At 37.8% G+C, this 27811-nt stretch overlaps 1 protein-coding gene across 2 annotated transcripts in view; it reads left to right on the forward strand.

The window, feature by feature from the left end:
- Positions 1 to 27811, forward strand: part of LOC150087429 (coiled-coil domain-containing protein 25) — a 136290-nt gene that overhangs the window by 57279 nt on the left and 51200 nt on the right. For both annotated transcript variants that reach the window (XM_090372066.1, XM_090372065.1), the window contains exon 2: positions 15508 to 15555. In XM_090372066.1, the coding sequence (XP_090228192.1) occupies positions 15508 to 15555 (48 nt within the window). The remainder of the gene's footprint in view (positions 1 to 15507; positions 15556 to 27811) is intronic.

The raw sequence follows: 27811 nt of genomic DNA on the forward strand, positions 1-27811 counted from the left end.
GCCTGTGGCTACTGTTAATCTGTTATTCTGTGAATCCTCCCCCCCCAAAGCTAGCCAGTTTTCTGACCCACATAACACTATATGGGTCAAAAAACTGGACCTCAATAGCATCAGCAAACACTTTTGCACCCCTTCTCTATTTAAGTGTATCCCATCCCTGTAGAAGCAGTCTCTCCTGTTAACAAGCACAGACCACGCTGAGAAAAATTCTGTCCCATAAGCCTTGCACAGGATCTTCAGGGAAGAATTCATTGACAAAGCTCTCATCATATACTCCCTCCTTTTGTGCCTCATCAGAATTGCAGACACTTTCAAATTCAGTCCTAACTCGTGCCTTTTTTTCAGCGTTGACCTGTGCTTGTTAATTAAATCTTCAAGTCTCCTACTCCTAATGTCATTAGTGCCAATGTTCGCAACAACATCACCATTCATGCCTGATATGATATTTGCTCTACAATAACATCAACTTTTGCCCATGACATACCTACCCTTGACCTATTCCACTTGGCCTTTTTACCCAATATATTTCCTGTTTCCCTGACAATAGAGTCATCGACAATAACTCACTCCTGTGGGACCAGTGCATTCTGCCTTGGAGATTGCTGCTGTTTTGCCTGATGCACAGGTGTGAGCTCTGGCATTGAATTTGGCAGCTGAGAACTTGATGAGCCCCATTTTAATTCCTTCGTGGGCATCTAACGTACTCTCAAAGCTCTCATAGATGCCCAAGAGAATGATGGCTTGCCACCTAATTTCTTCATGCTCCCTGCACCTAACACACACACAAAGACTTCCTCCTTGGCTAGATCATATCCTGTTCGAGGAAGATCCACAAACATTTCACAAGTTTTACATTTTTTTAGGCTGCGATGCATTGGAGAATCATCCTTTTCGGTTCTACCCCAATCTACAGCACTCCTGCTACTTTGTGTTCATTTTGCTTCTCTAGTCTGGGACATGATTTCCATTTAATTTAATTTATTCCAATGAAAATTAATAAGATTAATAAATTTAATAGATTAATTGACAATGCTGCACTAATCTAATAGATTCCTAAATGTAGTGATACATATAATGCTATATAGTTGTACATTATACCTTACGCTATATATATTACACTATATCGTAACTATTGCAATGTTAAATTAGCCATGCCCTTAGCTAAACACAAAAAGATATACGCTCAACAAGCTAATTATTTATTGCAATTAAACCCTACTATTTGCAGAAAAACATTGATACAATAGTGGCATGAGTAGTGAGTGATAACTTAACTAAAGCTTGAGCTATCTAGAACTTAATATAACCACTATAACAATGGCGGCAAGATTTTAACAATACAAAAGTTCGTGTATTAAGTAGTGACGTACAAAATTTCTATCTAAATTAAAAATAAAATAACGAACATAACTGGGACTGTAAGCGACTTATAGAGCACAATTTAATATGACAATAATTCGAATAAAACAGCAAAATTTTGAAAAAATTATTTTGTGGAGCTGAAAATTCTCTGTCTAGTACATGGATACTTGTCCTTAAGTATACTAATGTTTTATGAGTATAGAAACTAAAAGATGAAGTGTTAAAGGTTATATCATTCACTTTACATTCTATTAATACGGAATGCTGTTACGGACTTACATTTTACACATCTCTTCTGAAATAGTCATGCAATTTAGTTTGGCGGAACTGATGACAGAATTTTTTAAATACATAATTCTTAATGGTGGTCAGATGCAGTAAATGAAGATCCACTATTATTCCAATGTTCTGACCACACCATCATCTCATTGATGTTTTCATGCACTTTTGTTAATTTCCATGCTTTTTCCTTCCACAAATCATCCACATTATCTTATCAGTCATGTTTGTCAATTTCTTCCCACTGTTCACAGAAGCTGTGATTTCTTTCTTGCTCAGGCAATGTGAACTAGTGCTTCCACATCCACCTCAATCTAAATATGCAGGTCATTTGCTTCAAGACTGCCACCAAGTACATTACACGCAGTCTTTGCTTCTTGTTCTGAAAATTCTGCTAATTCAAGGTTATTATTAGTGATCTCGTTTTTTCCAGAAGTTTTGAAATACTGTTGAGCTTACTTTCTCCCATGCTAATCTAATATTGTATGCAATGTCTTTCATTGTTAATGTTTTTAGAAATTCTAGAACTTGAATTTCTGATTTCACTACACCAGCAAATAGTTCACCTTGATAGTAGACTTTGAAAGTTCAGATAATACCCTGATCCCTGGTCTGAATTAGTGCAGTTGTGTTCCTTGGCTGATGGGATACCCCATCAGCAAAAGGATGAGCAGGACAGCAATCCAACAGTAATAGAGACTTTTATTCATGTTTTTTTGGAAAGTAAGTGGCATCATACCATTGGTCATACCATTGCCATCATACCTCACTTTCAAACCACGAAACAAAAATATTACTTGTCATCCAAGCTTTGGAGCTATTCTTATAAATCACATGTATTTTTGTTAAGGTCAACTCCTAGAACGTTAGTTCAAATCTGTATTGTATCACTGTAATTTTACAAACTAAAAATGGGCCGGGCGTGTAGTATTGTTATGTTTGTGTAGTTAAGTGTGTGTTGTGTTGTTTTCTTCTGGCTGCTTCTGAGTACTCATCCACACCGTAGGAAGGTAAGCCAGTTCCAGTAGGTAGGATGCTTAAGGTCATCGTTTACAAGACGACAACAAAAAAAAAAAAAAAAACGAAAAAAAAGAAAAGGAGTGTTAAACATATAAAGAGAGAGAGTAGAACTTAAAATTTTTAACACTTCCCTTCACTGAACTCTTATGCACTGTTTTCATAGTCTTTCTATACATATTCTTTATATAAATTATTAACTATCCATCCGATTTTTACAACACACTAGATCTGTCCAAAATCATTTGTGTTGTCAATGGAAATTTTTGCACCTGATTGGCAAACACAAGAAAGACATTTAGATTAAAGGGTTTCGATAAGTTTAGTCTCCTGACCAGGAGAAACTGTTCTCACAGTATTTTCAAGTTCTGTCGTGATGTGCAAATAATATGGACAGTCATACAAAACATGGCTCCAACTCTCGGCCTCTCTAACAAAACAAAGAGGCCTTGCTCAAGCCAAACTTATACAGTTTCTCATTTAACAAACCATGTTCTGTAAGAATATAAGAGCTGAACATGCTCATAGAGAATCACTTATTTGTTCTTCTGTCCATCAAATAAGAAACCCAAGGAATTAATTTCTTAGTCACTAATCCAACTTCAAATGTATCCCATCTGTTCAACAACTCAATCCAAATCTTTGTTTCTCTCTCTGTCTATCCTAGTGTCTATCATGTTATGTGTCAATCTTGATCCCCATAAATGCAGTTGTAATCTGTTTACAATATGAAAACATAGCCCTCGAAATACTAAGAAAATGTCCAATGGTAACACTCGGGCCAATACCTGCAAAGGACCAGGGTAGGTATGTCTGCCAGTGGCAAAGGTTGGTGATATTGTTTTACATGTTGGCACTAATGACCTTAAGAATAAGATATCTACAGATTTTCTTAACAAGTACAGGTCAGTGATGAAAAAAGTCACGTGCTGGGGTTGAATTTGAAAGTGTCTGCAATTCTGCCCATACACGATAGGAGGGATATATGATGAGAGCCTTGTCAATCAATTCGGCACCGGAGAGATTGTGCAAGGCTCATGGGGTAGAATTTTTTTCAACATGATCTCTGTTTGCTAACAGGAGAGACTGCTTCTACAGGGAGGGGATACACTTAAATAGAAAGGCTGCAAGAATATTTGCTGATGCTATCGAGGTGGTGTTAGGTTGGTTGGAAAACTGCTACCTTGGGGGTTTCACAGACTAAAAGATTAATGGTAGCCGCAGGCAGAGGCAAAAGCGATTCTTGCACTGCTTGTATTATAATGAGCAGCAGCCTAGAGAGCAAGTTGTGGGTACTTCAAGAACTGCTGGGAGTCACATTGGAACAAATAAATACATGAGCTGTGTTAGGATAACTAACAGTAAGAACAGGTGCATGTGTACTTGTACACCAATGCTAGAAGTATAGTAAATAAATTTGATGAATTTGAAGTGCTGATCAAGGCATCAAAGGCAGATATTGTTGGGATATCGGAGACATGGTGTCACACATATATAAACAGTGCAGAATTGGAATTTGGAGAATATAATGTGTACAGAAAGGATACACAGGGTAGAAAGCGAGGAAGGGTTAGCTGTTAGTTAAGAAACACAAAATCTAACGAAGTGCGTCCAGTTGACATGGGTGGACAGTGCAAAGTTGAGTCAGTCTTGTGTGACATAAACACTGGGAAAGGGAAAATGAGTCTGGTGAGTACAACGAACAGTTGTGTAGAGAAATAGTGGGCCGGTAAATCAGACTGTCTTGTAATGCGGGATTTTAACTTTTCAGATGGACTGGAACTTGTGGTTTGGTCACTCGTATACTAGCAAGACTTTTGTGGATTTAATGGAGGATTGATTTCTACAGCAACATGTTTGGGGGGAAATACTCTTGATCTGATTATCAGCAATGATGATGCATGCGTTAGGAATTTGCAGATAAAGGAACCACTAGGTGACAGTGATTACAGTCTACTGATGTGGGATTTACTTGAAGATGGATCTACCATCAAGGGTAAAGAGAAAGGTTTTTGTTTTCGTAAAGGTGACTACAGTGGTCTCAGGCAGTTTTTGATTTCTATACAGTGGATCAACTGATGATGTTAAAAACAGTGAATTCTAAATGGGAGTCCTTCAGAGAATTAATCTTGGTAGCTACCAAGCTTTTCATACCAACTAAGAAATACTGTTCAAGATTTAGGCCTAAATGGATGTCAGGTGAACTAATGAGGCTCATGCCAGAGCAGAAATATGCGTGGGATGCATATAAATAGCAGGTGACACAGAAGCCTATGACAGATACAAGCTAATCTGTAATCAAGTCACAAAGAAGGTTAGGCAAGTGAAGGCTGATAATGAGAAATCCTTGGCAAAGGATACAAAGAAAAACAATGAAGACTTCTTTACTTATGTAAACTCTAGAAGGAAGCGGATGAATCCGATTGGTCCATTTGATGTTGGTGGTTTGATTGTTGATGATCCTTCTCAGATAGCTGACAAACTGAATGAGTATTTTGCATCTACATTCCCACAGGAGGAATTCTGTAATGAAGGGGAGGATAGAAGTTTACTAAACTCTGACAGGGAGTTAAGGTCCTTGAGGTTGTCACAGACATTCTCTCAGATATGTCAGACAAGCTGTACTTGCTACCTGGGAGTCTAAAACGCTGATGGAACTGATATTCGGGTGACACTCAAGTCAAGTGGACCCAATTTCGGCGAAGTCCGGACGGTCTGTGACAGCCAAATCCTCTGCTTGCACATTCACGATGGTGGGACTGTTAGTAATCCTGGGTATAACCTCCATGCACAAGCACATGGTGGGTGACCACCCAGGTGTGAACCAACGTAAGCAGGGGTCGAGGTGTGGCACCACACCACATGGAGGAACGCAGCCCCTCTATGTTACCAGGCAGTACTGGGTGGTAGATGACTCTCATCAACCGGTGAAATACCACCGCTTTGCTTATTGGAGGCTTGAAGTTGTGGAACCCATGTTTAGTCTCTAGAGCTAAGTTCCGGTCAACCCTTCCCTATCTCTTCCATCATGCAGTATGATTGATACTTTTGAGGTTATGATGAACGTCGTGGCGAGATCCAATATTCCTTACATTTCGAGGGTACAGCTCTAAAACGGTTTTCGCAGGCCGGCCGCTAGTTGGTAACTAGCGGCCGGCTATTGGTAACTCTCTAGGAGGCTTCCGGATCAGCTAGTGTATAATCTTGCTACCTCTACTCTGCCAGATAGTGACTGGAGGGAGTCCGAGTAGTGTGTATGCGGGAAGCATTGTTGGGGCCACGTTATGTCAAGGATCTGGGTATATTCTTACCACATGTACGCCATATCCAGAAATTTCATTACTTCATACAGCATGTCCCACCCACTTTTTCTTACTATTGAATACACCATGAATTGTCAGACTAATAGAACAAGCTTATCTGCGAAAAGATCTAAACCTCCCAAGGACTTCCTAATTCATTTCACAAATATACGTGGTCTCAATTCTAATCTCAACGATGTCCATTTTCACTTGCAGTCTGCCAAACCACATGTACTTTTTCTGACAGAATCTCAGTTATCGGTTAATTCAACTACTGCTCATCTCAGATGCCCAAATTATTCGCTGTATGATTCCTTTCGCCTCAAAGGTGGTACTTGTGCATATGTCTGTTCTGATATTCCCTGTCAGAGACTTGGCAGTTTGGAATCTCCTCTCTTCGATCTTCTCTGGCTTAAAATCTCTCTACCTCATTGTGTCAAATTCATCTGTTGTCTCTACCGTTTTCCCAACTCCACTAATCACTTGGAGCTCTTTGACTTCCTCTCGTTGCAACTTGACTTTCTCCAGTCCAACTTTCCTAACAGTGAGGTAATTTTCCTTGGTGATTTTAATGTTCACAACTCCAGCTGGCTTCCCTTTTCTAGTCACACCGACCCAGCAGGTCGAGATGCTGAGACTTTTGCAATTACTAATGACCTAGCACAGATTGTTCATTTACCTACAAGAATACCGGACAATCCTAATCATACAGCCAATACGCTTGATCTTTTTCTTACAAACAACCCTTCTAAGTACACGGTCGAAGTGAGAGGTCCTTTAGGGACTTCAGATCACAACTTGGTGATTGTCTCTTTTCCAATGGAACCTTTATCTCATGGCTATTCCCAACCTCGTGTTGTTTGGCATTACAAGAATGCAAAATGGGATGACCTGCGTGACTTCTTTTCTTCTTTTCCTTGGTTGGATTACTGTTTCAAAACTTCTGATGTCAACGTTTGCTCAGATCGTGTCAGTGAAATTATTCTTGCAGGAATGGAATCCTTTATCCCACACTCCACTTTAAAATCTCATCCTTTATCTAAACCTTGGTTTTCCAATAAATGTGCTAAGGCTATTCAAGAGAAGAATGTTGCATATCGTAGTTGGCTTGTTTCTAATTCTTCAGTTTCATTTTCTGCCTACACCAAAACTCGCAACAATTGTAAAGCAGTTATTAATCAGTCCAAACTAGAGTTTGAACAGGCTAAGAGTAGAAAACTTGCTTCTTGCCCTAATGGTAGCCGAGCATTCTGGTCTCTTGCCAAAGCTATTGGCCGCATCTTTTGCCCATCTCTGCTTCCACCTCTGTCCAAACCAGATGGTTCTGTTGTCACTTCAGCCAAGGATAAAGCTGACCTGCTAGCATCCCATTTTTCTTCCAGCTCATGTATTAATGAACTTGGTAAAAGACTTCCCACCATTCCCAACACGGTTCATTCAATGCCTCCTGTGGTCTTCCGTCAAAAGGATATCAGAAGGATTTTGATGAATCTTGATGCTAAGAAAGCTCCAGGTCCTGATGGTATTTCTCCACTTGTTCTCAAAATCTGTGTTCCTGAACTTACTCCTATTCTTTGCCGCCTTTTTTCATTTCTTATTCCAAAAGTGTTTTTTCTTCTGCTTGGAAATTTGCTCATATCCAGCCAGTTCCTAAAAAGGGTGACAAATCCCTCCCATCCAATTATCGTCCCATTGCAATTACTTCTACTCTTTCTAAAGTAATGGAGAAATGAATTAACCGCCAACTCTTAAACTACCTAGAAACCTTCCGTCTTATCAACGATCACCAGTATGGATTCCGCCAGTGTCGATCCACTGGTGATATCCTGTCTTATGTTACCCATTTATAGACTACTTCAATGGAAAGGTTCGGTGAAACACAAGTAGTTGCTCTTGACATCTCAAAGGCTTTTGATCGTGTTTGGCATAAAGGTCTTCTAAACAAGCTTCCATCTTATGGTTTGCCAACTGTTTTTTGTAATTGGTTATCCAGTTTTCTCTCTGATCGCTCACTGAGGGTGATGGTAGATGGCTCTCTGTCTTCTAACTTCTCCACTAATGCCGGTGTCCCCCAAGGTTCAGTTCTTTCCCCCACTCTTTTCCTCTTGTATATCAATGACCTTCTTCCATTGACTGGAAATCCTATCCATAGTTTTGCCGATGATAGCACATTGCATTCAACTTTCCGTTTTGAGAAATCTTGTCCTGCTCAATCAGCTTCAACTTCTCGAAAATCTGCTATATTCCTTAAATGCCGATCTTCAGGTAATTCTCCAGTGGGGCAAAGACAACTTAGTTGATTTCAACCCTTCTAAAACTCAGTCTTGTCTTATATCTCGCAAAAAGGATTCTTCTGCTCCTATTATCTTTAGTGACACTCCAATTTCTAGGCAAAAGGATATATCTCTTTTGGGGATTACCCTGACTTCTAATCTCTCTCTTGGCACAAGCACATTACAAATATTGCTTCCTCTGCATCTAAAAAACTTGGTTTTCTCTTTCGCTCTCGGCGTTACTTTTCTTCCAAACAGCTGCTCACTCTGTATAAATCGCAAATCCGCCCTGCCATGGAATATTGTTCCCACATTTGGGGTGATGCCCCCAAAACCTCTCTCAGGCTTCTTGATTCCATTCAGAAGAGGGCAGTTTGGTTAATTAATGACTCATCTCTAACAGAGTCTCTCCACTCGCTTTCTCATAGACGCACTGTTTCTGCTGCTTGCCTCTTTTACAGATACTTCCATGGGCACTGTTCTTCTGAATTGGCTTCTATAATTCCCGCTCTCTCTTTCAAAACAGTCCGAACACGTGCCGCCACCAGCCAACATCCATTTACTGTCCAACTTCAAACCCACAGAACCAACTTTTCATCTTCCTCATTTATTCATTCAACTGCCGTTTTCTGGAACAACCTTCCTTCATACGTATTTCCTGAAAATTACAATCTACAGAAGTTCAAGTCCAATGTCAACAAATATCTTCTTTCGTCTTCTCAACCTCTAACCCAAGCACGGTACTAAGTACTATAGGTTCTAATACCTCTCGTGTTTGGGGTTCACATAAAAAAAAAAAAATAATAAAAAATAAAAAATAATTTTGTAATAATGGACAGCAAAGTGGAGGAGAAATTGTTGAAGTTAAACTTAAAAAATGCACCTGGGCAGATGGAATCTATCCCGTTGTATTGAAGGAGGCAGCGAGGTTAGTAAGCAAACCCTTAGCCATAATTATGAGAGCATCCTTAGATTCAGGGGAGGTTCCCATGGACTGGAGATGTGCAAATGTATCCCCAATTCACAAAGAGGGTTCAAAAGGGTGACGCAAATAATTATAGACCTGTTAGTTTAACTTCAGGGTGAAAAGAATGGAGTCACTGATTAAAGAAGTGATGCATGATCACCTAGACAAGACTGCAGTAATAGTTCAGATACAGCATGGATTTAAGGGAAAGTCTTGTCTGACCAATTTGATTGGATACTACGATGTGGTCACAAAGGAACTGGATGCAAAAAATAATTTTGATATCATATACAGTAATACCCCGACTTACGCGAACTCAGAGTTACGCGGTTCTTGATTTTTTCGTTTGGCAACGCTGCCACCCACTATCTTCAAGGTCGTTTTTCATATGTTATCGATATACGGTGTGACGGCGGAGAATGAGAGCGAAAGATGAACAAAATTCAACTTTGCTGCTTTTATGTTTTTTATATCAGTGAAGGGGAAACACATTTCACCATAATAACGTAAAAACCAACACAATTCCAGCTATCGGTATAATCGCAAATGCAATTAGATCGAGTTTACTACCAGTTTATAACAGATTTCACTAGCAGAAACACAACTGGATTTTTATTGTTTTATGGTAGTAACCCCTAGAAATGTGAGGTGTTAATAGTGTATCTCTGCCTTTATGGTGTTGTTTATTCAGTTGCTACATGCGCGCAGCTTTGTTTATGCGTATCAAGCATGCCTCCTCGTTTTGTAATTGTGCTTTATTCCCTAAAAATGAGTAAAATACTTAATTAAAAGGTGTGAAAAGGAAGCGTCCTGGTGAAGACACTGCAGATTCAGAGAGAAAAAGAAAAGCAATTATCGATAAACAGAGGCGGACTGGGTCAAAAATTCTTACCCGGGAAAATTTATAGTGGCCTCATACTATGGTTTATGGCCAAAATCACACCGGCCCACCGGGGTTTCCCTGGTAAGGCTTACGGCCAGTCCGCCTCTGTCGATAGAGAAAAAATATGAAATTGTGAAACGCTTTGAGCGAAATGAAAGACCATGTGATATTGCACGTGCTACAGGCCTAAATGAAGCAACGGCGAAAAGCATGACAATTGCAAACTCGACAGGTTGAAAATTGAAAAGGGCTCAGTTGTAAAGGGCTTAAAAATTTTAGAAAACATAGACTCCAACGAAGAACGCGTTATAGCTACAAAGCAAGGAATAAAAAAATTATTAGCTTGCTACGAAGAAATTCTGCGTGAAAAAAAGAAGGCGCTGTGTCGTCAGACGAATTTGTTAGATTTTATGAAGACATCGACATCGAAATAACTTTTTTACGTAAGTCATTTGTTTTTTTAATACATATTTTGTATTAATATGTATAAAGAACTGCAATTTTATTAATATTTTTCTTCTAAACTAGTGTTTTTGTTAGTCCTTGGTCCCAATTAAGTAAAATTTATATGTATTTATATGCAAAGTTTTACCCCGACTTACGCGAATTCGACTTACACGATTTTCGTCGGACCCACCTATCGCGTAACTTCGGGGTATTACTGTACTTGGATTTCAGGAAAGCTTTTGATACTGTTGCACATGGAAGAATTCTGTACAAATTGGAGTGATGTGGCATTAAAGGCAAGTTACTGCAATGGATAAAGGGATGGTTGAGTGGGAAACGGCAAAGAATGGTAATAAATGGACACTGCTCTATGGACTAATGTTATTAGTGGAATCCCCCAGAGTTCAGTGCTGGGCCCATTGTTATTTTGTGTATTTATTAATGATATCGATGAAGGTATATCAGGCTAAATATAGATGATACAATGGTTTGCAGGATTGTTAATGATAAAGAAAGTATGCTACTTTTAGTATTATTGTATTATAATACTAAAATATAATATATTAGTATTATTGTATTATAATACTAAAATATAATATATTTTACTATTTGTTATAATTATAATATAATTATAATATTATAGTTTTCTTATAGTATTATTCTTACCATCCATGTTAGAACTCATATTTCTCAATTAGAAATATTACAAATTATGTTATCCTATAAAAATAGCAGTTAAAAAAAAAAAAAAAAAAAAGCACCTCTTAAATGTAAGTTCTGGTAGTGGAGCATGTGACTAAATAGTTATGTAAGAAAATAAAATTGAAGGGAACAGTGCACTGTCCAGTAATTCCAGAAAGCACAGAGTTTATCTAATTAGCGACCAGTGGCAACAATCGTTGAAAATCACTGAACAGCCACTTGTGTTGTCATGATGTTCATATCTTGAGAAAAAAATGACAAAATACTTATCTATTCAGATGAATTCATTGGAGCGACAAGCATGTAAAACATCACTGTATGGCAACATTTTCCAATTAAATTTAGTCGCAGAACCCTTTTATATTTTGTACAACTTAACGGAACCCCTTAAATATTTTTAGTGTAGCACATAAAAATAAATAAATGAATAAATAAATAAATAAACACAGGCGAAAAATTTTCTTGGTTCAAGGTCAGATACCTTTAAATTCTTTGTTTATTATTATTAGTATATAAAAAAATTACAAAAAATGTCCCACCATGCGAAATATGGATCCAAACATGGAGCGTAACGGATAACAGCCATTTGGCTGTCGTTTCCTAGTATTTAGGTAGGTAGGTAGGTGGGTGCAGCAGTATACAGTCGATGTAATGTGCAATTTTTGGATTACAATTACAAAGGTAGTTTAGTACACAAGCTGTGCAGTAAAAGCGACCTGACCCAATTACTGTCTCGTCTGCCAGATATAAACGTACCTACAATATTTTTAAATTTTAATGTGTAAAATTTTTTTAATTTTTTATTTTTTTCCGTTATTTTATAATACAATGCTGTTTCGTCACAGACGTACAACTGTTCATCTGTGAATTCACCACCATGAGTGACAGTATGTTGAAATTCAGAAAACACTTCTGCTGTTATAGTGTCACCAGATGCCTGGGATTGTCCATTACGAGCCTTTTATCTCCAAAGCCACCCTTCAGAAACTTTAAATGCGTCATTATCTCCACCAAGTATGTTTATGAAATTTAGCTGCTTGTGCCTTCAAAATTATCCCATTTATTAGTACTCCTTCACTATGCTTCTGTGTAAACCACTTGTATATGTATTGGTCCACATTACTGTTTTCACAAAGTCTAGTTTTCTTTCTATGGAGGACTATTTCACCTTCTGTGGAGTCTACAAATGAATGCAATTTTTCTTCCTCTTTCATTCAACCACAGATCATTCCTTCTGGAATTCCACTCCCACAAAATATATTGCATTTTGTTTTGCCACTCATAACTCTTTCAATAATGTTATTATTGTAGGGAAAGTCATGTAGGCAATGACTATAGTAGGGAAAATCATGGAGGCAATGATCAAGGGTGGAATTCAGGATCATTTGGATCGAATTGAAATTCTCAAGGATACTCAGCATGGTTTTGTAAAGGGAAAATCATGTTTAACAAATCTGGTTCGCTATTTCGAAAGGGTCACTCACGAGCTGGATTTAGGGAATAATTTTGACATTGTTTATTTAGATTTCAGCAAAGCTTTTGACTCAGTCCCACATGAGCGGTTGCTTTATAAGCTAGAACAGGTTGGAATCACTGAGAAAATCCCTAGATGGATAGAAGTATGGCTTCGGGGCAGGAGGCAGACAGTTGTGATAAATGGCTATTCCTCAGATTGGGTTGATGTAAGAAGTGGGGTTCCCCAAGGATCAGTATTAGGACCACTGTTGTTTTTAATTTTCATAAACGACATTGATGAAGGGATAGAGGGCGTGATGTCTAAATTTGCAGACGATGTTAAAATTGGTAGAGTAGTTAATGATCACTGTCAAGCTGAGCTTCTTCAGAGAGACCTAGATAGACTTCAAGAATGGTCAGAAAAATTGCAGCTGTGCTGTAATCCAACAAAGTGTAAGGTATTACACCTGGGAAACAGTAATCCCAAAATAACTTATTCACTTGGTGGAATTCAACTAAACCCAGTACTGGAGGAAAGGGACTTGGGTGTTACGATACGGTCAGACATGAAATTCTCTGAGCATTGTAAACAGGTTGCAAGGAAGGCCCATGGTGTTCTATCGATGATCTATCGAACTTTTGCAAGTAGAGATAGGGACGTGATAATCCCATTATATAAGGCTTATGTTAGACCACACTTGGAATACTGTGTTCAAGTATGGAGACCGCACCTAAAGAAAGACATCGAGCTTCTTGAAAGGGTGCAAAGAAGGGTAACTCGCCTGGTGAGATCGGCAAAAGGGCGTCCTTATGAAGAAAGACTTCGAATATGTGGGTTGCAGAGTTTGGAAACTAGACACCTTAGAGGAGATTTGATTGAGGTGTTTAAGGCTCTGAGAGGCATCAGTAAAATGAATGAGGACAAAATTTTCAAGATTATAAATGATGCTAGAACTAGGGGACATAAATTCAAGTTACGGGGGGAAATGTTTAGATTGGACTGCAGGAAGTTTTATTTTAGCCAGCGAGTTATAAATTACTGGAATAAGTTGCCTTCATGGGTGGTAGAGGCCGACAGTTTGAGGAAATTCAAAGGTCATCTGGATAGTACTTTCGGGTAAGGGAAGCGCATAGGATGATAGGATTAATTTCCTTTTTATTTATTTTTTCTTTCATTTTATTATTTTTATTTATTAATTAATTATTGTTATTTATTTGTTTATTTAATTTTTGTTTTTATCATTGTTTTGTTCGGATTTGTTTTTTTTTTTTTTGGCTGGTGCAGCATAAGCCATAGGCTTTCTTGCACCATACGGCCGTTACTAATACTAATACTAATTATATTAAAATCACTCTTATACCACGTGAACATTAATACTGTAGTCTATTAGGCTGTTCACCTGCATTACTATACATTAATATGAGGTTTAGGATATGTTACCATCATCAGATATCCATCATCAGACAAAGCTGTTGAGGGAATATAAAAATAGAAATAGTTACAAAATTTGAATATTTTAGAATATTACAATTACAGTTACGAATTTACAATTACAATATCACCAATATTATAATTATAGTTTACAAATTATGGTTGTAAAGTATTAAATTTTAAGTTACTGTTACAATAGAAAACAGAAAATCTAAAATGATTACAAAGAGATTAAATTCTTACCTCTTGTCGGTGCTCCCAGAAACCAGGTGTGCATTTAGGTAAGAGACCTATTGGAACTATATTGTATCTTTCAGTAATGTTTTAGCTTTTTTTTTTTTTTTTTTCCCTACAAAATAATTTTTTTCATTTGGTGGCCATTACTTCAGTCCTTCTGATTTACTAATTTTACTGGTTGTTTATTTCTCATGCCCTATAATTTTTAATTTTTGAGAAACTAGATCAAAACCACGCTATCCGGCCTATCATAGTGCCAAAGTGAAGACACAGGATTTCTCTATAAATCATTTGTCAGTTCATGTATATTATTCATGTACTTTAGTTTACAGTACGTTTTTGTCACGGTAGTACAACTGTTCATCTGTGATGTCACCAGATGCAGATTCACTTATAAGATTAACCTGGGATATCCCATAATGCTCTTTCCTTCCCCAAAGCCACCTTTCAGAAGCTTTAAAGTATCATCATCTCTGCCAAGTAGCTTTTGAAATTTAAGTGCCTGTGCTTTCAAAATTACCCCAATTTATCAGTACTCCTTTGCTACCCTTTGGCATCCTGTAACTTCTAGTTGAAGACAAGATGTTACGTATTGCAAAATAAATTTTGTTTGCAACTAATGTAATGCACTTCACAAATGGTAGCTGTTTGCAATTAGCATTCCACTAATATACTCTTCTATTGTATCTCTAATTAAGGGGAGAAACTGGGTATCTACGGTAATTAGTCTGACTTTGCAAGTCCTGTTGTTTCCAAAAATTACTCTGCAACTGAATATAGCAAAATGAATATATCCAATTTTTCTTCTTGGAAATATGGTAGTAGTAGGATCTCTAATATTCACTTTTAGTTCTCTGAACAACTACTTTTTTTTTTTTCATAATTCCATTTGAAGGACATGATCATACTTTGGCATATCTGAATGAATGGTGGTATGAAGAGGCATGTTATATCGAGGTTGCATTATATTTCATATCCATCTCTTTTTTCCCCTCCCCCCCCCTTTTTTTTGTGCACTTCGAATTCAGTAATACTTAATTTTGTTCATAGAATTATAACTTGATATTCTTATATTAATTTATGTATATTATGAATTATTTTAGTGTTCTACCATAAAGTATAATTGATTGAAATATGTTTTCTTTCTTTAGTTGTTTCACCACCTATAACTATTTTTATGGGGGCTGACAAATATGAAAGTAAGTTCACTTGTATATTTATATATTTCCTGTTTTTCATATTTTACAGCAGTTTATGAAACTCTCTAGAATTATTATTATTAGTAGTAGCAGTGGTAAATGAAGCAAGCTTATACAGCATAAGCCAATCAAATAGTACCCACCTCATCTGTCCATCTCCTCTAATAGTGTGTCTAATTCTTCCTTAAATTTATTCAAACTACCCACTTCCACAATACCAGGGATAGTATTTGTTCCAATGATCAGTCACCCTTGGGCCAAAAGCAAATTTTCATGCATCCATTTTTTTTTTTTTCAATTTAAGTTTATATCATTTTGTGTGTATTGTCCGAGAAAGAGTAAGAATACCATCACCATGAAGTTTACTCAACAGATTTTTAAAAACCTTAAACTTATCCGGTCTCACAAGTCAAGTGCTACAATTTGCAGAACAATTTGGTTTTTCTTCTCTACACCTCTTCCAAAAGATGAACGTCTTTCTTAAAATAAAGTTCCAGATCTGCATGCAGTATTCAAGATACGGCCTAATCATTGATGGGGGGACCCATGGGCTGTTCTAGAAGCCTGACTGCACTGCTCAAAAAACTTTATATTGGAATGTATAATTATTCGTAGGTCTTTTCATTTTTCGCCACCTATTCTGGGATTACTGCTGCTCAAATGCAGTAACTTGAATCTAATTAATTAATTTGATACACTCGATATAAAAGTAAATTAATATGCTATAATGTTTCCTCACATGATGCAGAATATTTACATTACAATTTTTCATTATCACACTCAGCATGCAAATTTTGTCACCGTGTGGAATAACAAAAGATTTTTTTTAATGTGGGTCACGGCTAACAGTCATCATTGTCTTTTTTCCTGATGACTGTTAGCCGTGACCCACATTAAAAAAAATCTTTTGTTATTCCACACGGTGACAAAATTTCCAGTACTTTATAAACTGCTGTTCATGTCTAACATACTGTAGTATGGCACATTAGTTACAAAGCATAGTATTCTGAAATATATATAACAAAAATGGCAAGAGGAACAACCTTTTTTCCAGTATATTATTCTCATAACAAATTGGAAAGATTTGCAGGTGGTACAGGAGGAAGCACATTCTTACTCTTATTGATTTCTGTCATATGGGCAAGCTAAGACTTCTTTCTCATAGGTTTTATTTTTGGAAAATGTATTCAGTTGACATCAATGTGCTGTACTTAGCATTTGATTTGGTAGGAAGCATTCTGTTAGATGTGCTGTGATCTACCATTTCATTGCACAAGGTTTTCATTATCACACTCAGCATTAATCAACACATATTGAAAAATGCTGTTTATAAATTTTAAAATTCTATACAATTCAGAATTCTTATTTTAAAATCATGTGTATTTAAAATTTTAATTTATGCGAAGTTTGTGTCTTCATGTCATCTGCCAAAATTTCAAAATTGGGGACATACCGTGATAAGGCCAACCATAAAGAATCTTCTTTATGCAAGTCTGTAAGAGCACAGCGATTCTTTGTTTGTTTCAAATACAAAAAGGCCGATTCACTTAGATATGTGGAACCAAAACAGGAATTTAAAAGTTCACTGCATTTTTTTACATTTGGGTACTTTTCTTGGAAAACATATTTCCAAAACTCTTTTTCTGAGCTGGCTTTTAGGAAGATATCGTTTCACAATGTAATGATTTCATTTTCAAGTAGTATTTTCTCCATGTGAAAAATCGCAGTGATTTTTTTGCAATTTGTTTTGTATCTAAGTTGACATTAACGGATAAGAAATATATTGAACAATCTCTTCAATTGTTTTAAAATCACTGAATCTGGTTTCAAAATTGTCCACAACATTCTCAATTTCAGAAACATATTTCTCACTATTAAATTCAAAAACTGGATATTTTTGCAAATGATCTTGCATATTTGCAAAATGGTTGAATTTTTTTTTCTTTGAGATCCTTAGCCATTGCTAAAAATTGATATTTATATGCAGAAATACTAATATGTCACCCACATTTTTATTTTTTCCTTGTAATTCCAAATTCAGATCATTTAATTTACTGGTAAAATCTGCCAAAAAAAACCAGATCACACAACCACTCCATATCTTGTAGCTGCTGATAATTATCTCCCCTTTGATTAGCAAATTTTTTAATTTCATTCAGAAAATTTCGAAATCTCTGTAGAAACTTACTCCGACTTAGCCACTTCACATCTGTATGTAATATCAGATCTTGTTCTTTTTCATTGAGTTGCATTTTGAAAAGTCTCCTTTGAAGAGATTGTCCTCTGATGGAATTCATGATTTCGAAAGCGATGTCCATAACACTTTTAGTATTTAATCTTTTGCTGGCTAACACTTTTTGGTGGATGATACAGTGGTAACTCAAAAAATCTGGGAATTCATCATCCTTTTGGCACAATGCGATGAATCCATTAAGATGCCCTTTCATTGCTTTAGCTCCATCTGTTGTTACTTTTACAAGCTTAAATAGTGGTAATTTAATTTTTTCAATAAAATGTTTGAATGAGTTAAAGATATCAAGACCTCTAGTTCTTTCTTTTAACGAAACCATACCCAGCAGTTCTTCTATAGTGGCAGAATCATCGAAAACAATACAAATAAAAACGAGCAATTGAGCTGTATCACTGACATCTGTAGATTCATCCAGTTGTAAAGAAAAGGCCAAACAGTTAGCAATATCAGCACGCAATTGTTCGCTCACATTTTTACTCATTTTTTTCGATGCGTCACATCACGGTATTTCGAGATAATTGCAGATCTTGAAGGGCACTCTTAATTTTATTTTTGATATATAAAATTTTGGTAATATACCTGACGGCCACCCCTGTGTTAGATGACATCTCCAGTGCTTTGTGCAAAGCATTTGGGTTGACTGGAGTTCTTCTAATTTATTTTTTCTAAGGTCACTCTTCGGTGGAAAATCCAATTGGTATTTACCATGGAGTGCATTGAAGTGCCTTTCTAAGTTTCCTTTTTTTTGAGTATAGCCATGAAAGCATTGCAAATCAAACAGCAACATTTTTCTTTCACCATTACAAAAAAGTATTCTAGTTCCCACTCTTGATGAAAATTATACGTTTTACTCTTTTTCGTAGTATTCATTTTAAATCAAAAGGTATTAAATTAACATATAAGTAATGTCCAGTTATTAAATCAACAAAAGCAATGCTTACCGATTAAAACACTTTAATTTGCGCGAACCGGAAAAATATTCTGTCTGAACAGCTAACGTAGGATAATTGATGAAGAGGATTCCCGAATGAGAAAGTTGTTTCCAAAATAACTGGACAAACACATCACCATTTATTGCTCTGTTTGGTTATATCCTTATAAGAATCAGTTTTGAATGCCTTTGTGATATTTCTCTAAAGCTATTTCTGGAGGTTATGACCATAAAACAATAAAAACAATTTGCACTTTCTGGTTTATTGGGCTTTTCTGTTAGTACAATCTAATTATAAATGGGTAGTAAACTTATTCTTATTGCATTTGCAATAATACCGACAGTCTGGAATTCTTTGGTATTTTATGTTATTATGGTGAAATGTGTTTCTCCTTCAATGAAATCTTCAATCATGCAAAAAAAATAAATAAAATAACGCGCAGGTAGCGATACCTGCTGCACAATATAAAATTTTGGTAGTATACCTGACAGGCAAATCGAGGGATGACTGTATATTTAAAATTCGTCGTGATCGACCGAAAATAAACCCACAATCGACTCGTTGGCCACCCCTGCACTAGATGACATCTCCAGTGCTTTGTGCAAAGCATTTGGGTTGACTGGAGTTATGGCCAGGATATTTACCAGTAACACAAATCCCATATGAATAGTTTTGGGATTTGGTCTGTGACCATTTTAACTATGGCTGCTAGTCACCAGTTTTTCAATAATATCAGTAGTTGCTACATTCCAATTGAAGTACTTGAGGTTTTTGTGTCCTGTGGTGGGAGACAAGCTTTCCAGTTGGCCAATTTAAGAAGCCAGAATTCTAAGCAAGGATCAGCTTCTTCATTGTGGGCTGCTGATGCCCACACTCTTGCAGTATATAGGAGTGGAATATAGACTACTACTCCAACATATCTCATAATTATTTGAAGATCACTGACATAAAGCATTGTTTAGCTGTCCATCAAAGACTGGCAACTGTGGATGTAATCTTGTCTGCATGAGCATGAAACTGAAGTTTTGTGTTAAATACTATTCTCAAGTCTGAATGGGCTGTAGTGACTAATATTATGGTTCCATTGAGCATCACAGCTATTATTGTCAGAGTTGTGGGGAAGAGTTAATCGACAGTACACCAAAAGGTACTATCAATTAATCCCCTCCCCAAAAGAAATGAGGTGATGTTGATAAAACCAAAAAAAAAAAAAAAAAAAAAGATAAACTGCAGCTATTATCAACCCACTGCAGGATGGAAGCCTCCTCAACAATTTATGCTCAGGGAAATGGACCATATTCTGCCACGGTGGTCCAGTGTGGGTTGGAAGATCGGCCGTATTTAGCAATCAGGAGCTTGAACCCCGGTCTGTTCAAAGAGCATGTGCTACTGCACTCCCGCTCCTAACCACTCGTCTACAAAGGCCGTTGATGATAAGACTGTTATTAATATATGTTGTGGCTTAAAGGTCATTATTTGGAGCAGTAGGTGTCAGAATTTTTATATTGTCTGTGTACATAATGATTTAGCATTAGTAGGGCATATGATGCCAGAAAGCAAGCTTATATAGCATCAGCTCAAAAAAAAAAACTTCTTGTTTTACCAATCCATTAACTCCAAATACTTGTCTAGTTCTGCCTTGAACTTATTTAAGTTGCTGATCTCCACTATAACAAATGGAAGTTTGTTCCAACTATTAACTACCCGCTGGGTAAAGGAGAATTTATGCCCTGTCAGATGAGTAATCTGAACAAGAGGAAGAATCCCATTAGCATTGAGCTTGCTCAATCTCTTCAAGGCCTTATACACCTCAATTAGATCACCTCGCAGGTGCCTAGTCTCCAGAAGCTGCAATTTTCAGAACTTAAGCTTTCTGGTAACACCAACCCTTTATTCTCCTCACAAATCTCGTTGCCTTTCTCTGTACTCGTTCTAGCAACTCTACATCCTTCCTAAAATGAGGCTTCCCGACTTGTATGCAGAACTCAAAGTGTGGCCTGACCATTGCCTTATACAAGAGGACAATCACCTCCATATCCCTGCTAGCAAAATTTATGTATATCATTGACAAGACACCATAAGCTACTCTTGCAGCCTTTTTGCACTGCTCAGAAAACTTCATATCTGACTGCACAATTACTCCCCCGGTCCTTTTCATTCTCCAAAACCATAAGTGTAGTACCACCCAGTTGATACATTACTCTGGGGTTACTGTTACCCATATGCAGTACTTTATATTTCAATGTTAAACTTCAGTTACCACCTCTCAGCCCATCTGCTCCACTTTTCCAATTCCTGTTGCAGTAACGTACTATCATTACAGTTATTAACAACTTTGCCAAACTTCATATTGTCTGCAAACTTAGACATTAACCCTGATACACCTTCATCAATATCATTGATGAAGGTGTATCAGCGTTACACCTCCATCAATGATATTGATGAAGGTGTAACCGAAAACAACAATGGTCCCAACATTGAACACTGGGGGACTCCGCTAATAACAGTAGCCCATGAAGAGCAGTGTCCATTGATAACCACTCTCTCTTCTCTCACGTAACCATCCTTTTATCCATTGTAGCAACTTGCTCTTAATGCCATACTGCTCCAATTTGTACAATAGTCTTCCATGTGTCACAGTATCAAACGCTTTCCTAAAATCCAAGTATATGATATCAAAATTATTCTTAGCATCCAATTCCTTTGTGATCACATCATAATATCCAATCAAATTTGTCAGATAAGACTTCCTCTTAACAAGCCCATACTGTGTCTGAACTATAACTACAGTCTTGTCTAGATGATCCTGCATCGCTTCCTTAACCAATGACTCCATTATTTTCCGTGGAACAGGATTAGACTAACAGGTCTGTAATTACCTGTGTCACCCTTTGATTCCCCCGCCCCTTGTGAATTGGGGACACATTTCCACATCTCCAATGCATGGGGGTCCTCTCCTGAGTCGAAGGAAGCTTTCATAATTATGGTTAAGGGTGTGCTTACTTCCTTTGCTGCCTTCTTTAATACAACTGAATAGATCCCATCCACCCCAGGTGCCTTCCTTATGTTTAACTTCAACAATTTCTCCTACATTTTGCTCTGAGTTATTACAAAATCAGTAAGCTCCCTGTTAGAGTTCGATAAACTTCTGGCATTCCTCTCCTTGAATAACTCCTAATGTGTGAATGTAGATGCAAAATACTCATTCAGTTTATCAGCTACCTGAGCTGTTGTTGTTATTTGGTTTTTAGGAGCATTAGCAACTAAGGCCATATTGCTCCGGGATATGTGGTGGTCATTCCCTGACCTTTCCGCATCCTACGTATTTGGTGGTGACGGGCTCGAGTCCCGGTCTAATCAAGAAGCGTGTGCTACTCACTGCTGCTCCTTCCCACCTGGCTACGGAGGCGCCAGCTACCTGAGCACGTGATCATCAATAGTCAAACCGTATATGTTAAGTGGGCCAATCTGATTCATCCCTCTCCTTCTAGAGTTTACATAAGTAAAGAGCTCTTTGCTGTTTTTCTTTGCATCCTTTGCCAAAGATTTCTTGTAATCTGCCATAGACTCCTGTGTCGCCTGATAATTTATCTGCTATCCAATCTGCATTAATTCAAGGCGCCTCCGTAGCCAGGTGGGAAGTAGCAGCAGTGTGTAGTATTAGTAATGGCCGCATGGTGCAAGAATGCCTATGGCTTTTGCTGCACTAACCAAAAAAAAAAAAAAAATCCGAACAAAACAATGATAAAAACAAAAAAATAAATAAATAATAATAATTAATAAAAAAAAAAAAGGAAATTAAACCTATCATCCTATGCGCTTCCCTTACCCGAAAGTACTATCCAGATGACCTGTGAATTTCCCCAAACTGTCGGCCTCTACCACCCATGAAGGCAACTTATTCCAGTAATTTATAACTCGCTGGCTAAAATAAAACTTCCTGCAGTCCAATCTAAACATTTCTCCCCATAACTTGAATTTATGTCCCGTAGTTCTAGCATCATTTATAATCTTGAAAATTTCGTCCTCATTCATTTTACTTTTGCCTCTCAGAGCCTTAAACACCTCAATCAAATCTCCTCTAAGGTGTCTAGTTTCCAAACTCTGCAACCGACATATTCGAAGTCTTTCTTCATAAGGACGCCCTTTTGCCGATCTCACCAGGCGAGTTACCCTTCTTTGCACCCTTTCAAGAAGCTCGATGTCTTTCTTTAGGTGCGGTCTCCATACTTGAACACAGTATTCCAAGTGTGGTCTAACATAAGCCTTATATAATGGGATTATCACGTCCCTATCTCTACTTGCAAAAGTTCGATAGATCATCGATAGGACACCATGGGCCTTCCTTGCAACCTGTTTACAATGCTCAGAGAATTTCATGTCTGACCGTATCGTAACACCCAAGTCCCTTTCCTCCAGTACTGGGTTTAGTTGAACTCCACCAAGTGAATAAGTTATTTTAGGATTACTGTTTCCCAGGTGTAATACCTTACACTTTGTTGGATTAAAGCACAGCTGCCATTTTCTGACCATTCCTGAAGTCTATCTAGGTCTCTCTGAAGAAGCTCAGCTTGACAGTGATCATTAACCACTCTACCAATTTTAACATCATCTGCAAATTTAGACATCACGCCCTCTATCCCTTCATCAATATCGTTTATGAAAATTAAAAATAACAGTGGTCCTAATACTGATCCTTGGGGAACCCCACTTCTTACATCAACCCAATCTGAGGAATAGCCATTTATCACAACCCTCTGCCTCCTGCCCTGAAGCCATCCTTTTATCCATCTAAGGATTTTCTCAGTGTTTCCAACCTGTTCCAGCTTATAAAGCAACCGCTCATGTGGGACTGAGTCAAAAGCTTTGCTGAAATCTAAATAAACAATGTCGAAATTATTTCCTAAATCCAGCTCGTGAGTGACCCTTTCGAAATAGCGAACCAGATTTGTTAAACATGATTTTCCGTTTACAAAACCATGCTGAGTATCCTTGAGAATTTCAATTCGATCCAAATGATCCTGAATTCCACCCTTGATCATTGCCTCCATGATTTTCCCTACTACTGAAGTCAGACTGACAGGTCGATAATTTCCAACTTCACTTTTAGAGAGCCACCCTTATGTATGGGAGATACATTTGCACTTTTCGAATCCAAGGGAATCTCCCCAGAGTCTAGTGATGCTCGCATAATTAGCGTCAATGGTTCAATGCACTCGTTTGCCGCCTCCCTTAAGATTATAGGGTATATTCTATCAACTCCAGGAGCCTTACTGGCCTGCAGGCTCGAAAGTTTTTTCATTAAATAATATTGCAAAATTTCAATATCATTAATTACATATTTTTTAACTTCGCTTCCACAATTTCCCATTGCCACAAAAGGTTTTTCATTTGTAAATATCGATGCAAAATAACTGTTGAGTTCATCTGTAACGGCAGTTGGTGTATTTAATACTATCCCCTTTCCCTTATGTAAAGGTCCGATCTTGTTTGTCCTGTTCTTCTTGGCATTTATATATGTGAAGAATTCTTTATCCCCCCTCTTTGCTCTGTTTGCTAATGATTTCTCATAAACTGCCTTTGCCTGTCGAACCTTTTCTGTGGCTCTATTACACATCACCTTGTAGCTGTTATAGGCTTCAGTACTTTTTATTGCTCTGTAACCTTTCCATGCCACCTTTTTCTGCTCAAGTAATGTGGCAACTTCACTATTAATCCAACTTGGAACCCTCCTCGTGGAGTATTTTTTTAATGGTATATACTCATTCAAGGCATCTGTGATTAATGTTTTAAAAGCGTACCACAGTTCAAATGCATTCATTTTCTGCACGATATCTACCCAGTTAATAGAGGCCATGTAGTACCTTAAGGCATCGTAATTTCCTTTCCTGAAATTAAAACCCATTCCTTTGCCTTTTACTTCTGCTACCTCTTTCGTCATCATCCACCGTAGAACTCTGTGATCACTTCCTGCTACTGGTTCCTCTACTGTCAGCCCTGTTATGTCATCTGATTCATGTGTGATGATGAGGTCTAGGATATTCTTTTCTCTAGTACTTTCCCTGACATGTTGATACAAATAACAGTCATCAAGTTGATTTAAAAATTTTGTTCCCCATGTCGAGTTTCCTTCCCATTTACTCCAATCAATTAGAGGCAAATTGAAATCACCCATAATAAGGCATTGACGCTTACTTGCCCATTCCATTTGCATGTAGAGGCTTTTGTCAAAATCTTCACAATCACCTGGTCTGTAGATTACTCCTACTCGCATTATACCTTTGTTTCCAACTATCTCACACCATACAGACTCTATACTAGCATGTGAAATGTCTGAATCCGGGAAAGCTATCGTCGCACTCAGGCTGCTTCTGATAAGAAGCATTACCCCACAACCCCTTCTATCTACTCTATCCTTCCTAAATACATTATACAAGCCGTACTTAAACTCATTATCCCCAATTTCCGTGTGGCACCACGTCTCTGTAAGCCCTATTATGTCGACGTTACTTCTTCTATCATTACTGTATAAACAATTAAGATTTACTGTTCTTGTATATTTAACAACCCTTGAAGCTTTTTAGCTCTCTTCCCTGATATTAGCTACCCGCTCATGTGAAACGTTTCTGCCCCTAGAGCATCTAGATAATACGTCCAGTTGGGGTAACAGATAAGAACTCTTAAGGTATGTGCAAGAGTTACTTTGACCAATATTATCAGATAAATGCGTGTCAGTATTACCCACATCCCTCCTAACTAGCAGTTTCCGTGAACCTTTAAGGTATCCTCAATAATACTGGCAAAAACTTTTGCACCACCTTTGTTTAAGTGTATCCTGTCTCTACAAAACAAACTCCTTCTACCTACAAGTGTGGGCCATGCTGATAGGAATTTCCCCCCTAAAGCCTTGCAGATTCCTTCAAGTCTTGAGTTAATCCACAAGGCTCTTAACATATAATCCCTCCTATCGTGTCTGGGCAGAATTGCAGACACATAGACATTATGGCCTAGCTCACGACATTTCCTCAGCATGGTCCTGTATTTTTCCAACAAATCGTCAGATCGTGTACGTTTAATATCATTAGTCCCCACATGAATAATAATATTCTCTTTACCCCCTTTAAAAAATGACAATCTGTCGGTGACATCATCAATAGTTGCTCCCGGCAGACATACCCTGGTTCTACTCCACCTATCCTTATTACAAAAAATATTCCCTGACAATGGAGTCTCCTAATAAAACAATGTCCTTTTTAACCAGAGTAGTTTGCACTTGGTTTTTCTGTGTTGAGGCTCGAATCGGGTGTGCATCACTTGGTAGATTGCTGGAGTCTTGAGTCCCTGATGAACTCCCAGATGCATTATTTTCGAGGGCAAGCGCCCGTTTTTTCAGGGACTCAAATTGTTCCATCAGTGCACCAAATTGTAATTTAAGATCGGTGCACTCCTTACATCGATCACAAAGAAAAGAATCCCCAGGTGAGGTAGGATTAGTCACCGGGTCGACCTTGGAAAACATTCCACAGGTTCCACAGCGGATTAAATCATTACTCACCCCTGTAAATCGCCATCAGCTATTTCCGTGTGATCACGATACCCTGTGACGTGTTTAAGGCAGATGTCGTAACTACCATTATAAAATTAAATAAATATCAATGAAAGTTAACTTTACAAAATTATATCTATAATATTATTAAAATCAACATGTTACAGGAAAACCTATAACAAAATAATCGAACAATATCTAAATAAATCAAATATTTAAAAGCACTATCCAAAAGTAAACCACTTAACTGAGGAGCCCTGACTAAGCGCATCCGCTCACCTCGAATGCCAACACTGAACTCCAATGAATGATAGCAGTAGCACACGCTTCTTGATTAGACTGGGGCTCGAGTCCGTCACCACCAAATACGGAGGATGCGGAAAGGTCAGGGAATGACCACCGCATATCCCGGAGCAATATGGCCTTAGTTGCTAATGCTCCTAAAAACCAAGCAAACAACAAACAAACAACAGCATTAATTCATCTGATATCCATTTAGGCCTAAACCTTGAACAATATTTCTTAGTTGGTATGAAAAGCTTAGTACCCTCCAAGATTAAGTGCCTGAAGGCTACCCATTTTGAATTCACCATTGGTAACATCATCACTTGATCTCACTGTATAGAATTTAAAAACTCTCCTAGACCACTGTAGTCACCTTTACAAAAGCAAAAACTCTTCCCCTAACCCCCTGATGGTAGTTACATCTTTAAGTAAAGCCTACATCAGTACACTGTGATCACTGCCACTTAATGGTTCCTTTATCTGGAGATTCTGAATGCATGAATAATCACTGCTGATCAGATCTAGAGTATTACTCCCTCTAGTTGCCTCTCGAAAATGTTGCTGTAGAAAACAGTCATCTAATAAATCCACGAAAGTCTTGCTAGTGTGCAAGTGACCAACCCACAAGTTCCAGTCAGTATATGGAAAGACAAAATCCCCCATTATAAGACATTATGATATACTGGCCCACTCTATTTCTCTGCAGGATTGCTCATTATACTCATCAGATTCATCACGCCTATAACACACACACCTACTCGCATTTTCATTTCCCAAGGCTTATGTCACACCCTACGGACTTAATGTTGCATTGTCCACCAATGTCAATTGGATGCACTTCCTTAGATTTTATGTGTTTCTTAATTAACAGCATAATCCCTTCCTTCCTGCCGACCGGGCTAGCCGAGTGGGTAAAGTACCTGCCCGGCAACCCAAAGGTCGCGGGTTCGATTCCCGCCTCGGGCTTGGATCACTGTACTGCAAAAACCTTTGGAGGTGCAATATGGCCACAGAAGCCGATGCGCCAACAACTACCAAATCAATCAACCTTCCTTCCTGTCCTGTGGCCTGTTAGTCTCTTATACAGACTACAGGCAGCCAATTACTCCTCCAATGGGAACAATCTTGGCATGAGCAGGTCACTAACTAGCTATATTATATAAAGCTTGGTATCCAACATTGGAAGTCAAGCCTGCGCAGGAACCGTAGAGAGGAAGTTGTTCTAGTTTTCCTCTGCATAGG

Source organism: Mastigoproctus giganteus, chromosome 4 (genome assembly GCF_048544385.1).
Source record: "Mastigoproctus giganteus isolate SK-2022 chromosome 4, ASM4854438v1, whole genome shotgun sequence".
NCBI lineage: Eukaryota > Metazoa > Arthropoda > Arachnida > Uropygi > Thelyphonidae > Mastigoproctus > Mastigoproctus giganteus.